We start from the raw sequence: 16177 nt of genomic DNA, 5'->3' as shown, positions 1-16177 counted from the left end.
ATGACTTGGCTAATTTTATTTTGATCTTAAAATGATCAATTTAAATTCGCAAAAATTATCAGCTATCATGTTCATTTCGAGTGCAACCTAAAACTGATTTTTTCCCCATCACATGCGGAACAAATCGACTTTCACTTATTCTAAAGTGTCCCGGAAAACCGAAAAGATTGAAAGCTGTGGCTTTCTAATTAGCCTTTTCCAGTTCAAACGATTTAATGAAGATCATTTTGATCGTAGACGTTATTTTGATAAGGCGGTCACCAACCAACGAGGACATAAAAATTTCGACGTTTGCGAGTGATTCTAACGCGCGATCTAAAGAAAACCTATTAAAAACACAAAGGCCACAACAGGCAAATACCCGACGAGGTGGTTGAAAAAACAGATGCGCATGAAAAATATGGATGTCAAATATAAAACTAAAACACAGCAACATAATATAACAGCACACATACATCACGAAAAACAAATACACAATAAAATAAAACTTATACAAACAAATGATTACGATAAAAATAAAATACACTGCCCATTAAAAATTATGGTTGTATAGATAGCTTCTCGATTCATCCTATATTAGAAATGTATTTCTTTTCAAAAATAAGCCAATTGTGTTAGAATTCATGACAACCGGGGTAAGCTGTTCCATTCATTAACAACCCTATTAGAGGAAAAACTCCCTGCAATACTATAACCTGGAATTTACCTTTACTAAACAACACTGGTGCCCTTCGTTACGGCGTATTATTAGCTCGTGATCCATTTTATCCATCCCGTTGAAAATTTTAAAAATTTAAATCATCCCCAACACCTACGTTCCTCCAATGTAAAAATTTTCAAAAAATCATGTATGTCTGTCTTCATAACAAGGGTGCGGGGCTCTTCTCTTGAACCCCTCCACCAAGTCTATGTATCCCTGCAAGTATGGTCTCCAAACCTTATGACATACTTTAGTCTCCAGGACAAACTAAGCCTCCGAAAAGTGTAAGAACCACTTTAAGAGAACACCTTTTTAAGAATGAAACCGAGCATTCTATTAATCTTTCTTGACCACCGCGGAACAATGTTCAGAAAATGCTTAACCCTTTAAGTGGCACAGCAGAAATCACTAAACTCCTCAACCCCTCCTCAAAATGACATCTTTTTCAATGAAGTAGGCTTTCTTCCGATTTTCAGCAAGTGCAAATTAAGGGGTATAAGGAAAAGTTTTTCATTGAGAAATCAATACAAAATATCTGGGCTCTTCAATGCTAAAAATAAAAAGTTTTTAAAAAGGCCAAATATATGTCTTGTCGATGCAGCTTAAAGGGTTGTTAAGAATGGTAAGTTTTTTTAATCAATAGACTACGTGGATGTTACGCCGAGGTAAACTTCGGAAAAAAGTATCGTTCTCCGAAGTTCACCTCTGCGTTATATCCAGACAGCCTATTGATTTCATGTATCTGCCGATCAAGAAATCGTAATACATCTCTACTGCCACCACCTGGAGGTCTCATTAGCTGAAGTTAAGAGAGGCTACAATGTCTCTACTCAGCAAGTCACGCTACGTTTTAAGAAGAAAAAGGATCGGTTCTCTGTGGTATAATGGTAGTGCATTTTTCTGGTATGCAAGAGGTCCCAGATTCGATTCCCGGTGGAGAGAACGACACTTTTTTTCCAAAGTTCACCTTGGCGTAATATCCACATAGCCTATTGATTTCGTGTATCTTGGCTGAGCAAAAAGTCATAATACAATTGTAACTAATGTTCGCATGGGAAAACACATGCTTATTCTTCAATAATCAAACAAATAACAAATCGATTACTAAGAACGAATTTTTCTAGTTTTATCTCCGATATAATCGACGGGCTGTCATAGATGTCGACAAAGAAATCGAGAAAGAAAAGAGAGAGCTATAATTCACTTTCGGACGAATGAGTGGCCCTTTACGGATTTGGATCACGAGTGGGAAAACCGACGTGTGGTGTGTGTGTGCTGTGCTCGTAATGGGACCAAAAGCAACTGCAACGCCCGCAGCTACGCGCTCCAGATAGTGATTGGGAACCAGAGAGAGAGAGAAACTTTCCGCTACGGATTTAACGTTGTGTTGTATGTACCGTTGTATCCGATGGTTGGACGGACGACTTAATGAAATCACTGGGAGAGCCGCTGCCTGAGGCTCAGAATCACAAAGTTACAAACGCAGAAGATAGAACCCGTTAATAAAGATGCCCTCACAGGAGAGAGTGAGGGTCCATGAGAACCTAATAACGTTCTGGGGCTCGAACCGGCATGACTCGGATTTCAACTATTAGCTAGAAATACGAAACCTTACATCGTCCGTCTGGTTCTCGATATTCATTGGCGCACGCGTGGAATTCTAAGCCTTTCGGGGTCAAGTACAAAAATCAAAGTTTAAGTATGTATATGCCTAAAAGTCGCATAATAACGTCCTACCTTTTTTGTAATTTTCCGGATTGTAAATTTCGCCAGTTTACAAGGCGTCTAGACGCAACGAAGCTAACCGCCGATTAGCCGTTTTACAAACAAGTTGTACGAATTCAGTCGTATATAGAATTTCAACGTGAAATAAAATTTCCCATTTTGCAATGCTGTGGGAACTAATTATTAGCCACTTTTAAATACGATGCAAGATATACAGGCGGATTGCAAAATTTAGTTCCGATTTCTACCACTAGAGACATAAAACTAGTTATTCCCTAGGAGTCGCACATCATGCGTTTTTCAGCATATCTTTCACCAAACAAGTATTTCTGTAATACTTAAATTTTTTTTTCAAAAATCAAATTTATTGTTATCATATAACAGTACAAAAAAAGAGAGAGAAAAAAGAGAAAAGATTTACCAAGGAGTCAATCAAAAAAATGACCCATTCTCGTAAATGCTAGTAAAAATTAGTATGGAAAACAGAACAGTCAACTAAAAAAAATCAAAATTAATCAAATTAAAATAAAAATTCATGGCAACAGAGGATTGCAATTTAAAAACAGTTCTACAAAATATGCTGCATCTAAAAATATAAATTTCTTTTGGATGTTGGAATAAGCAAAAATGACTAGATGCAACATGTAAGTAAATTAAACTGTTACGTTATTTAATAATTACATGAGCAACAGAAAAACATTTAAACAAATTTTCTATACCATCAAGTGAGAACATGTATTGCTTAACACATTTTTTAAAGGATGATAAATTAGTATTGTGAGTGATTTCTGGTGGTAATGTATTGTAGAATTTTGGGATAAGATAAGTAAAATGTTTCTTCAACAGTGTTTTATGAAGTAACGGAAGTGAATACAGAATGCTGAATGTATTTGCAAAGATTTACCAAAATAAAATCTCAACGAAAAGCTGATGAAGGTCAATGCCAGTTGGTGCAGAAATTTTGAAAAACCATGAGGAAGTGAGAATTTTAGAGGCTAATTAAATACACTCTTCGATTCTTTCATTGCCGTGCATTTTTAAAACTTTTTGCACAAGTTAAATACGATTCAGTTCATTTCCGGCACGATTTCATTCACGCGTGCAAATCCAACTGAATATAGTAGTTACACTCAAAGCGACATAGCAGAAATCTCTAAATCCCCCCCCCCCCATAAAGTGCCTCCTTATTTTTTTTAAATAAGTAGAATTTCTTCTGATTTTCACACACACATATCAGGTGCAAAGTAAGGGATGTAGAGGGAAAAGTGTCCCATTCAGAAATCAATTTTACAAAATATCTGGGCTCATCAGTGATAAAATAAGAGGTCTTTAAGTAAGCGCGAGATATCACGTCAATGCCGCCTAAAGGGATAAGTGGGTCTCAGATAACAAGCAGTAGCGTATCAAGAACATTCAGACAACATTTGTCCTCTCCCATACACAAGGAAGGGGCCAACCTTTCGTCTATCAACATCGGGGATAGACTTGAAGGGAGAGGACACGCTTATAATGTTACTACGCATTCATTTAAAAAACGCTGTTGATCAACTCAATATAGAAGGGGGAATTTTTTACTTAACTCTTTCACTCGGATGACATCTCGATTAACACTGAATCACACAAAATTGAAGTGCGTTCTAATAAACACCAAAAGCTTGGATAATAAAGATTTTTTTTAGAAACTGACAACTCTGTGTGGAGGGCCTAGACTATTGGTTCACAACGGTTTTTTTTTTGTCATGTCCCACACCCCAAAGTATCTTGTAAAATAATGGTGCCCCCCCCCCCATTGAACACGGGGGAGGGCGTGGAAAAAGGTAGAGAGGATGAAAAAATTTTTTTAAAAATGTTAAAATATTGAAAAGAATCTAAATCTGTTTTAATCAATTTCTGTGAATTTAAAACACTTTTTGCAGTTAAAAACTTAAAATTTTTCCTTGGAGAAATTCTCTGTGCTCCATTCAAACCTCATATTAGCCTGTATGCCCCCCCCCCACTAAAAGTAGATTCTGCTTATGCCCCTGTCTCCCGTCCGTGACATATACAGTAAACCTCTCGATCAGTTAACCTCTCAATAACGAATACCGATGGGACCGATAATTTTTCCAACTATGGATGGAGGCCCGTCGACGTAATTTAAAAAAAAAAAAAACCATTATATCAGGAGTTATCAGCTGAAGGGGAACGTCCGTTAAGGGCGATATTACAGTAGTTCTAATTATTTGAAAAGGACTTCTATATACACACGTGGAAGAAGCCTAAAAGACTATTAAACTGGTCTAAAGCAAGGGTTTTCAACCTTTGAGACAGTGCGGGCCATAAAAATTTCCATGAAGCTCAAAAGCCAACAAGTTATAATGTGATATCTCTATTCACATAGTGGCGTCTTAACATCTTAACAAGTGGACCCAATGGAGCTTCGGGTTAGGTAGGGAGCCCTACATTATTGGAGAATTTTATTTATACTAAGATCACTTATATATATATATATTCATATATATTCGTTAAATACGAATTTTCATTAATCCCTAAAAGTATTTTTCATAAAATATAAAATTCTTGCAGGGAACCATTAACTATTTACTTATCAGGATTAATTTTCATCAATTCTGAAATTGTTTCCCACTGAATATGAATTTTTCATTAATTCTGAGAAATTTTTTCATGGAATATGAATTTTCATAAACTCTGATTGCTTCCTCGAGCTGATAGGAAAGGGAGTGGAGTCTTGGTTTACGAGAAATCATGTTTTAAGGCTAGAGAGTGTAACGTGCAGAGAAGTAATATTGAAACTACGTGGGTTGAACTTGAAAACAAAATGTGAGGAGAGGTATAGATGGCTTTTTTTTTCTCAGCCAGAGATATCAAGGAAACAGTTATTTTCCGGATGTTATGCTGAGGTGAGCTCGGAAAGAAAAGTCATCACGTCTCCGCCGGGACTCGAACCCAGGCCCTCTTGCATACCGGGCAAGAATGCTACCATCTACACCAGTGATTCTCAACCTGGGGCCATATGGCCCCCTTGCGGTCCTGGGATGTTCTAAGGGGGCCACGGGAGAAAATCAGAAGCAAAGCTTTAAAAATGAAACATGGTTGAAAAATATTACTACTTTCAGAATATGTCAGATCCGTCCCAGGGGCATCTTAACCCTTGGGTCTGTGTGGGTATGACCCGGGTCTTCATGTCTATAATGGAGGGAGGGGATCTGGTGCTATGATTTTCATATGTAAGCTGTTATTTACAGCTAAGTATGGAGGGCCGCCAGAACAACGGTTGATGTGTTGGGAGGGTCGAGTTATCGTGCAGGTTCGTTGGATCATCCCGTATTTTACACAGACCATTTTTTTACCATATAATTTGACTTCTGGAACTCCCTCTTTGATGAGGGTAGAGGGGGGGCCCTGGATAGGACAGGGGGGCCACGAGAAAAAAATGTGATCCATGGGGGGCCATGAGCTGAAAAAGGTTAAGAAACACTGATCTACACCACTGGAGACACATGAATCTGCCTTCCAAATTTCACGCACTGTGTCGTGAGGCGCTGAAGTAGAGGCATTAGTAGCCTCTCTTAACTTCAGGAAATGGCCCCCGGGTGGGACGGTTTAGAGAGATATAGATGGCTTTTTTTCTCAGCCAGAGATATCAAGGCCGGATAGATATCTTGCCCGGTATGCAAGAGGGCCTGGGTTCGAGTCCCGGCGGAGACGTGATGACTTTTCTTTCCGAGCTAACCTCAGCATAATATCCGGAAAATAACTGTTTCCTTGATATCTCTGGCTGAGAAAAAAAAGCCATCTATATCTCTCTAAACCGTCCCACCCGGGGGCCATTTCCTGAAGTTAAGAGAGGCTACCAATGCCTCTACTTCAGCGCCTCACGACACAGTGCGTGAAATTTGGAAGGCAGATTCATGTGTCTCCAGTGGTGTAGATGGTAGCATGCTTGCCCGGTATGCAAGAGGGCCTGGGTTCGAGTCCCGGCGGAGACGGGATGACTTTTCTTTCCGAGCTCACCTCAGCATAATATCCGGAAAATAACTGTTTCCTTGATATCTCTGGCTGAGAAAAAAAAGCCATCTATATCTCTCTAAACCGTCCCACCCGGGGGCCATTTCCTGAAGTTAAGAGAGGCTACCAATGCCTCTACTTCAGCGCCTCACGACACAGTGCGTGAAATTTGGAAGGCAGATTCATGTGTCTCCAGTGGTGTAGATGGTAGCATGCTTGCCCGGTATGCAAGAGGGCCTGGGTTCGAGTCCCGGCGGAGACGGGATGACTTTTCTTTCCGAGCTCACCTCAGCATAATATCCGGAAAATAACTGTTTCCTTAAAATGTGAGGAGTTTGTTATAACTCAACGAATCGGGATTCAAGCTATATCTCCAAGCTTCATGAAGAAATTTCGTACATGTGTTGACATAACAGGCTAGTAATATTAGGGGATTTTCGGGTATCGATTGGGAGAACCTATTGGATAGAGATCAATATGAGAAAGGCTTTCTTAATTTGGTGCTCGATAATTTTTTGTATCAGAAGGTATACTAGGGGTACTTTTATATTTCGGATTTAGTTCTCGCTAGTTCCGAGAATATTGTTAAACATGTTTCGGTGGGGGACAACTTTCTTCCAGTGACCATTGGTGGTTCGCATTGTTTGTAGATTCGGGTAAACCTAATAACAAAAGAATAGTTCCCCGTTTTCCAAGAACAAATTTCGAACTTTTGAGGGGAAAGGTTAACGGTAATTTTCCACTGGTTGGAATCAGTGGGAGTAGTAAGTCAGTGGGAAGAATTTTGGGCAAAACTATAAGAGGTTTTTCAGGGCGTTATTCCCTTTGTATGTAAAAAGCATGTTTGCTAATCATACCCTCACCCGGTTCACGGATAACGTGCGTAATCTTTATCTTGGAAAGAGAAGGGCATTTATAAAAGTGGGAGAGGTGACCTGTCAGAATTTGCTGATGAAAAGAAAGGCGTTGAAGAAAGTGATAAGAGATAGTGAAAGGAAAGTCAAATCTAGGTTGGCAGACATCATTGTCACTGATCCCACTAAATGTATTAATCGACATTGAAAGACCGGACACACCCCACTTCACATCTCTCTGAGAGATATCTAAGTGTTCTCGTGAAGGGTGGATGTGTCCGGAAATTCTATTAAATAACAAGTAACATAGAGCTGCTTACGATAAAGGCAAAAAAAGTAAATTGATATTAGTGGCTTCAGCAATCATCCATATACCAATATCATGTGCTTCGAAACATAAGTATAGATTTAAGGCAATCGGGTCCAATAACAATGATTAATTTAGAAATTTCGCATATAACATCCGTCGATCGTCTCTTGGCACAGGGAGCGTCCTTGAGGTTCGATTAGCGTCTTGTGTTACTTAGTATGTCGACATTCCACTCATGGTTACATAGTCAGTTCAGATTCTTGCACCACAGCTTACGCTGCTGAGGGGACTGGATGTTCAGCCGTCATAGTGCTCGTCTTTGTTTAGATGAAAGATCTTCATTCCTCTATTCATGTCACAAAAAGACGCAACTACAATGAGCAGATCTGCTACTTTAACAGTGGAAAATCTGGAATCGCAGTGACATAATCGGGTATCACGGTGATCATTGTAAATAGAAATAAAAATCATACGCTGATTGCGTCTTTGCAGAAATATTCCCCCCTCCCTCATAGGATTGTAGAAAAAATTTATATCCAGTGCTCTGGCATGACTAAATACTAATTCAATTGGTTATGATTAGCGCCACAATAAATTTGGTTGTTACTTGCCAAACTATTTGAAATTTAATTTACTCTCGATGTTTCGATAGTCGAAGGATAGTTGATATAGAATAGCTTACTACTGGTTGTCGGGAATTCTAACACAATCGATACGTTTGAAAAGAGATACAATATTCGTTTTTTTTAACTTTGAGGATGATCGAGCTGATCTCCCATTTGAAAAGTCTTTCCATATACCAAGTCGTTAGAAATTCCGCAGATGGATGTGTACGAGGTAAATGTACAGTTTAGAAGTCCTGAAGAATTCAGACAGGCTGCTATGAAGTCCCTTGCTGAACCTTTATCATCAACACTCAAGAGTAGCATTATATTTTATCTGATTTCTCAAGGAGCAAATTTAACTTTTGGTCCGAATCAAGTACTTCCTATTGTCCACATTCCAGGTCAATGATTCCTATGGTAAAATTTAAGATTCGTAGCTTTGCCTAGGCGCAAAGGGTTCTTTAATCATTGCTGCAGCCAGTTTGAAGAAAAAGAATTGGAATCACCTTTGCACATAAAAAGTGAAGTCATATTCTTTCAACTTGATATTTTGAATTTGCTGGTAGATGTCCCAATTAACGACAATAACTCTTTGTTTGTGGCAGAGCATGTGTGGCTGTGATTTTGCTGATTTGTTAAAATGCTCTCTGTTTGCATTTCTTTCTTTTTTTTCCCTTGTAGTTTGCAACCTGAGTTTTTTTTCTTATTACAATTTGAATCACCAAGAAGGTAGTTATATATTTGAAAAGTAATATTACTTGAGTATATTTATTTTATGTGCGATTTTTTTTAAGACTTTGCACGTCTACAATAAAGCCTCGCATAAGTAGTACAACTCAGAATGTATTTTTTAACGATTTTTCCAGCTTTCAATACGTGTCATAAATTGCAAAAAAAAACTTATCTCGAAAAAAGAAATTGAGCTTTTTTAAGGGTTAAATTTTTAGGATGCTCCTGACGCCGTCTTCAATGTTCCTAACCCTTTCTGGATAGTATCACTTCGTGCTATGGATAGAATATAGGATACTGTTAGGGTCAGGATGGTGGGGAGGTTCTACTAAGGAGAAACACTTCCGAGAAGGGGGTGTGGTAGGAAAAGTGAATGTGGATGACTCTGCTTCAGATCCTCAAATCAAACGGGCAATATATCATGAGATCTAATCGTAAAATTGCAAACCAAATTTGTGAATTGAAGACGAACTTAAGAGATTCTAGTTTTCAATATCGAAACTCACCTAAACGTGGTGCGAATCATTAACACAATATCGCGAGAGGTAAAGCAGGCTCCGTGTATTTATTTCTTTTCTGCCGTTCTTCGAAAACCAGACTCGATCTCTAACATTTGCTCGTAGTTGAGTCGTTCACTGATTCGACTTCATCAAAGAAACGAGACAAACTCCACTCGTCACTGGAGATAAAAGGAAAAAGGGAATAAGATTCATCTCTTCGAAGGATGTTGTCCCTGACTGAGGAAAGAAATCGGCATGAAAAGAGTTGAGCCGAATGAAGTCTTTTTGTGGTTGGTGGCTGGCAAGTCCCCTAAGGGGCTGCAGCTGTCTTCGCCTGATTTAGCGGAGAAGAGTTTTCGGAGGGTGGACGAGAGCGGCATTTGCCTCTGTCTTGTCCGTTCAACGGCGAGTGTTTGTCCTAAGTGATTGGACGTTAGCCACACTCCTCCACCGACCTCATTCCACTGCTTACTCCACTGTACCTTTTTCTCGAAATCTGATTGTATCCGTTCGCAGTCGGAGCAAAATCCCTCGGGGCTGATCCTACGAAACAGACGTGCTGCGGCTCAGCGGTCAGGCCCTTCTCTCTCTTTCTCTCTCTCTATTGAATTTTCCTGCAGGAAAAGGGAGGAGACTTCGTTGTAACAACGCGCAGCAGAAAACATCCGAAATGCCAAGATTGGAAAATACGTCAGGATGCACAACATTTCCCACACAGTACGCTACTCGAATAAGGGCATCAACTATTTCGGATCCTATATAGGTTCGACCTCAAAGTGGCATCTTTTCCTCATAAATTCTTTTATTCATGAATAGGAAGTGATCGCAACCACACAACAAGTGATCGAAATGAGGGTATGAATATGTACCGAAAGGTAAATAGAGAGTAGTCATGGAAAAAACTTTGCCAATATATGAGCCCCTAGCGACCACAAAAATCAACTAATGCGAATGAAATTCGAGGCGCTCGAGAATGAGATGAGAAACAAAGACTATCGCTCGCGGTTACGATTACAGCAACATAATTTCGAATTAAAATACATGTCTATATATTTATGAAACAGGGCTGTTTTTCCTTTTTTAATTTTTGTCAATTCATTTCTTGAGAAAAATTTTGTTCAACTATTGCAAAATGACTACTGCATGGGGTTCATGCATAAAAAATTTGAGATCGAAATGGGAAACGATTGATTTGTTATTCAAGAAAAAACGATTGTCTATATACTTTTGCGACAGACTATAACGATAACGGAGATATTTGACCTTAAATTTTGCAGCATTTATCACCAGTGATTAATGGTATGGTTCACAAATCGCGAAACGCAAATTGAATTCAAAGTTATAAAAGTTCTGTAATTGTCACAATAATCGTCAAAAAATATGATTGCTCTTTATTATGAATGGAAAAAAGTGTGATTGACTTTATACGCCAAGTGACTTTATACTATTTGTTCCTAAAAATGATAAATTTTGAGCTTATGAAAACTTTCCAACATATAGTGATAGGCTACCAAAACATAGTGACTTTATGTATTTAATATCTCGATGAATAATGCATATGATTTCTTTTGCTAATGAATTTTCTAAACGGGATCTAAATCTCAATAATGAGAGGTTTTGGCGCACGGGGACTGTATAAAAAGTTAATTTATTCGTTCATGTATGTGTAATGTATTCATTCATGTATAAAAAAATTCCACGTTTTTAAGGGGTATCACGACCCCTGAAATCGATTTTTCAAAAAACGACTAAAAAATATTACATTCAATTGCAAATCAAACGCAAAAGTTTCGTGTTAATCGGTTAATGGGATTCTTCAAAATAAAAGAAAGGAGTAATGAATTATAATACAGTCGAATCACGTTTTAACGAATACCGTTATAGCCAAAAAACATCTCGTTTTAACGAACACTTTTCTAATCCCACAAATAAGTTTGCATAGTAACAATACAAAAACCTGGAATTCCTTTATAACGAAAGTCTTTGTTATAAAGAAATGATTCCTCCGGTCTCTCGGAGTTCGTTATAACGGGATTCGACTGTATACAAGCATCTGCTTTTTTCACTCTTGGAGCATTTCTGGCATTTTTAAAGGTTTTTTTTATCATTTTCTAAATTTTTTGACAACGGAAAGATTGAAAATAATTATATATGAATACTGTTTGCATTGAGCAATTGAGCACTTATGAAAAAATATGGCATACACAGGATTGGCATCCTAACCATTGGCATACACAGGACTTTCTTCTGGCGAGGTTCATTTTTAATTTTTTTTTCTGCGAAAACCCTACCGTCCCCCCTCCCTGTACTCCAGGCATGGTCCGAGACTGTAATCTTTGGTGGGCTCTCGGTGAGATTCTTCACGGTCTAGTCAATAGTTAATTTATAACTTGAAAAACAAAAAATGCTAAGAACCGTCTCAGACTCCAGAACAGGAGTCCTGCAGCCCCACTCTTGTGGGTTGCTATAACTCCAGTGTTCCAAACCAATTCATGAATTATTCCGGATGACATGTTCATTGGAAACGTTATTTTCGATGAAATCTGAACGGTGAGAAAAAAAATTATACATATGATTTGATATGCTATCAAAACTTTTTCTTTCGACTTCCGAACATAACTGGTTTTTCAAGAACTTTGTTTTATTGATTTTGATGGCATGCTTTTCTAATTCTTAGAGTATTTTCTAAAGTCATTTTTAAACATTTTTAGAACAAAAAAATTCAGGTCTTGATGATCACGCTGAAATGAGCGAACTGTGATCCGAAGCATCTTACCGTGATGTTCGTTTCTTTAAAGATGTTTCGATTTCTCGATGTAAGTCGGGTAACGTATCAAGAGAAGGAGTTTGTTCTTGTTCGAGACGATGATATTTCCAAGTTCAGCTTATCTTTTTTTCCAGAAATTATATTTTTGTATCTAAATGATATCAAAGTATATAATTTTTTTCTCCACCCACGTGACAGGACACTTATAACCACGTTCTGTAACACTTTTTATCATCGTTTTGTGATACCACTTTCAATTTACGACCGCTGCGTACAATTTATTTCACATTGCGAATGACTGTTCGAAGTCCTTCATGCTTTAGTAAGGATTCGAAATAAGGTTGGCGTGTTCACCAGGCCAACCTCGTGAATCATAACCGATCCCATAAAACGAGTGCAGTTTAACATTGACTGACTTGTCATGATAGTGCTCGTCTGGTGACTCTTTTTAGCGCTATATCGCATTCGTGTCAGCGAATCGATCGGCCCGTCAAGAATTGGAATGGATTTTAGTCTAGGTGCGTGATGGTGAATGTCAACATCCAGTCGTATTTACCTTTGGGTTCCCCCAACCCTCTCGAATTTTGTCTTTTCGACCACAGAGTTGTGTGCGTACATTTTCCTTGGCTAATCTCTGCGTTTTTGTGAATACATGTCTGTCTTCTGTATCCCCCCCCCATACTTCCCAAAGCCTCTTCATTGTCCCAAATTCATTCATTTGTCATTCACCTGTGATTTATTATGATGGTGATGACGGTATCGCCATTTTAAGGTTATAACCGGGTCAAAAAAAATTCTTTCCCTGCTATTTTTATATTTTTTAACCTGAACCCGAGTGATGTGATGCTAGACGTTCATAACATGTTTTCAAAAACATTTCACTTTTATTCGCAAAAGGTACACTGAGTACATCAGATTTTTCTGTAACAGCACTGATCGTTCTTCGTGCACGCTACAGTTTTCGGCATATTCTGCTTTAGAGCACTGAGGTAAGTAGAAATTCGGGGTAAATGAAGCCCAATATGATTTGTAAAAAAAATTCAGTTAGCTTCTGGTGAAATTTTTTGTTGTACTTACTCTATTTTTCAGTAAAAATGCGCTTGGTGCGCTAGCTGCTCTTGCAAGATAACTTCATACGGAGAAGTTAGATTTGTGATCACGTTGCTACCTTTATTTTCTTTCTCATTCAACCATTTCCGAAAGTGCGAATTGATCTAATATCGATATTTCGATATCACAAGTTCTTCTTTTCTTAATTGAATAATATTCAATCTGTCATTTTAATATAATTATGATATTTCTTTAGCGAAAGTAAGACTTAAGAGCGTTATGCTTTTTCACTGCGCTTTTCCTATGGTGGGGCAAGTGTAACCTAACGATTGTACGCCAACACTTTACCTACGAGCATTAGTTTTATCGATTGTATTAGGAAATTGAAGAAAAGACTAAGGCTCTTTTTTGAATCACAGCACAGGCTTCTTTAATAGACCTGAAAGATGAATGTCGAGAAGTAGAAGAACAACGAAATTCATAGATATAGTATTAAAAGCCATTCCCCAGAAGCAAAGGTTGGTGACTAGGCTCTGGTCGACCTCACAAATAAAAAGTCATTAAAGATGTTTGTTGGGGAACTAACCGAAATGTTAAGACTCGCCAGCAGGAAGCGAAATCTGGAAGAATAATCGGTACTACATTCATCTTTCAATGGCCCAACATTCAAGACCAAAATATGATTAGAAGTTCTGTCAGTTCAGTTCTTCACTTTTAAAGCTTGATAATCGGGGAAAATTCACAATTCCCTTCTCATTTGCCTCATACAATGTAGGTTAATATCTACGGAGGAATGGTGGGGGATTTTATTACATTGTGAGTTTTATACATACCATAGTTGTATGATATTTTGAGTTTTCTGCATAATTTGTATACTAGAAATCAGATTTGTATACTAGAAATCAGATTTGTATACTAGAAAAATAAAATGTTTGGGCTTTATCTATATATATAAAAACGAATGTCTGTCTGCCTGTCTGTTTGTCCTTCATGCATTACTACACCATTCATCCGATCGCCATGAAACTTTGAGAAGTTGTTGAGTACACTCCCGCGAAGGTTTCTGGCATAGTACATCTATCCTAGGTGGCGTGAGTGTCGAAGGTTTCTGGCATAGTACATCTATCCTAGGTGGCGTGAGTGTCGAAGGTTTCTGGCATAGTTGTGTAGCGGGTGCTAGACAACAGTGATTTATATGTTTTATTTTAAAATTGCACTGGCAATTGGATCATCTGGAATTGCGGCAACACTTTTGGATGGTAGTCAAACAGCGCATTCAGCACTGAAACTGTCGTTGAATTTGCAAACCACTGAGACGCCAACATGCAATGTCACTAAAAATTCCAGAATGGGCAAAGTTCTCCATACATGTGAACTTTTCATATGGGACGAATGCACAATGGCTCACAAAAAAGCATTGAAAGCGCTTGATCGTACACTGCAGGATTTGAGGGGAAATGGACAGCCCTTCCGTGGAGCACTCATTTTATTGTCTGGGGATTTTCGACAAACTCTGTTGAACAAAGTCATACCACGTTCAACACCCGCTGATGAACTTAATGCATGTCTCAAATCATCAGTTCTATGGCGACATGTAAAGAAATTGACTTTGAAAACCAATATGCATGTTCAACTACAAAATGATGCATCCTCCGAACGTTTCGCAAAACAATTGCTGGATATTGGGAATGGGAAGATGGCAATCGACAGATCTACACAATGTATCACATTGACAACAAACGTTTCTAAGACGACATCGACCAAAGACGAATTGATTCAAAAGGTTTTCCCAAATATCGCGCGGAATTACAAAAATCATCAGTGGCTCAGTGCACGTGCTATATTAACAGCTACGAACAACGATCTCAATGCCATCAATTTCAGCATTCAAAACGGCATACCAGGCGAAGCGACAACGTATAAGTCCATCGATACTGCGATGAATCAAAACAAAGTTGTCAAAGTTGTCATCATTCTTCTCTGAAACATCAATCCACCACGACTTTGCAACAGTACAAGACTTTCGGTGAAAAAGATGATGAAGAATGTCATCGAAGCTACAATTTTGAACGGGAAATTCAAGGGGGAAGATGTATTTTTTTTGTTGCCAAGTATTCCAATGATCCCAACAGATATGCCATTTGAATTCAAACGTTTACAGTTTCCGGTGTGACTCGCTTTTGCAATGACCATCAACAAAGCACAAGGACAATCGCTACAAGTGTGTGGGCTAGATTTGGAGAATCCGTGCTTCTCATATGGACAACTGTATGTGGCCAGCTCACGCGTCGGAAAACCTTCTGATTTATTCGTGTACGCACCAGACGGAAAAACAAAAAATATCGTGTATACATAAGCACTCTAATAAATAAATAGAATTAACACGACGCTTTTAAATGTTTTCCATGTGAAAATGAATAAGTTTCAGTAAAAGTGACACAATGTAAATTGAATGTTATCACACATAACGAGAGAGTTTCCTTGAATTTCCTTTCTTCTGAGATCGCAGCAACGCGCGACGAGTAAGCTCTAATATGTATATACACTGAAGAGCCAAAAAAACTGCTACACCTGCCTAATATCGTGTAGGGCCCCCGCGAGCACGCAGAAGTGCCGCAACACGACGTGGCATGGACTCGACTAATGTCTGAAGTAGTGCTGGAGGTAATTGACACCATGAATCCGGCAGGGCTGTCCATAAATCCGTAGGAGTAAGAGGGGGTGGAGATCTCTTCTGAACAGCACGTTGCAAGGCATCCCAGATATGTTCAATAATGTTAATGTCTGGGGATTTTGGTGGCCAGCGGAAGTGTCTAAAGTCAGAAGAGTGTTCCTGGAGCCACTTTGTAGCAATTCTGGACGTGTGGGGTGTCGCATTGTCCAAGTCCGTCGGAATGCACAATGGACATGAATGGGTGCAGGTGATCAG

General features: G+C 38.6%; 1 protein-coding gene across 1 annotated transcript; it reads left to right on the top strand.

Moving 5' to 3' along the window:
* The first annotated feature begins 14647 nt into the window (after positions 1-14647).
* Positions 14648-15232, top strand: LOC149081590 (uncharacterized). The gene has a single exon (XM_089236952.1). It carries the CDS (start codon positions 14648-14650, stop codon positions 15230-15232), a length of 585 nt encoding a protein of 194 aa, XP_089093078.1.
* Positions 15233-16177: the final 945 nt, after the last annotated feature.

This window comes from Pholcus phalangioides, unplaced genomic scaffold (genome assembly GCF_987345545.1).
Source record: "Pholcus phalangioides strain wild (caught in Gottingen) unplaced genomic scaffold, Ppha-v1.0 ptg000009l_1, whole genome shotgun sequence".
Classification (NCBI taxonomy): domain Eukaryota; kingdom Metazoa; phylum Arthropoda; class Arachnida; order Araneae; family Pholcidae; genus Pholcus; species Pholcus phalangioides.
Note: the sequence above shows the minus strand (reverse complement) of the source record. Positions and strands in the feature narration are given on the sequence as shown.

Excerpts from the sequence above, each read along its gene's own strand:
- LOC149081590 (XM_089236952.1), top strand. The coding sequence starts at position 14,648 with ATGGCTCACAAAAAAGCATTGAAAGCGCTTGATCGTACACTGCAGGAT.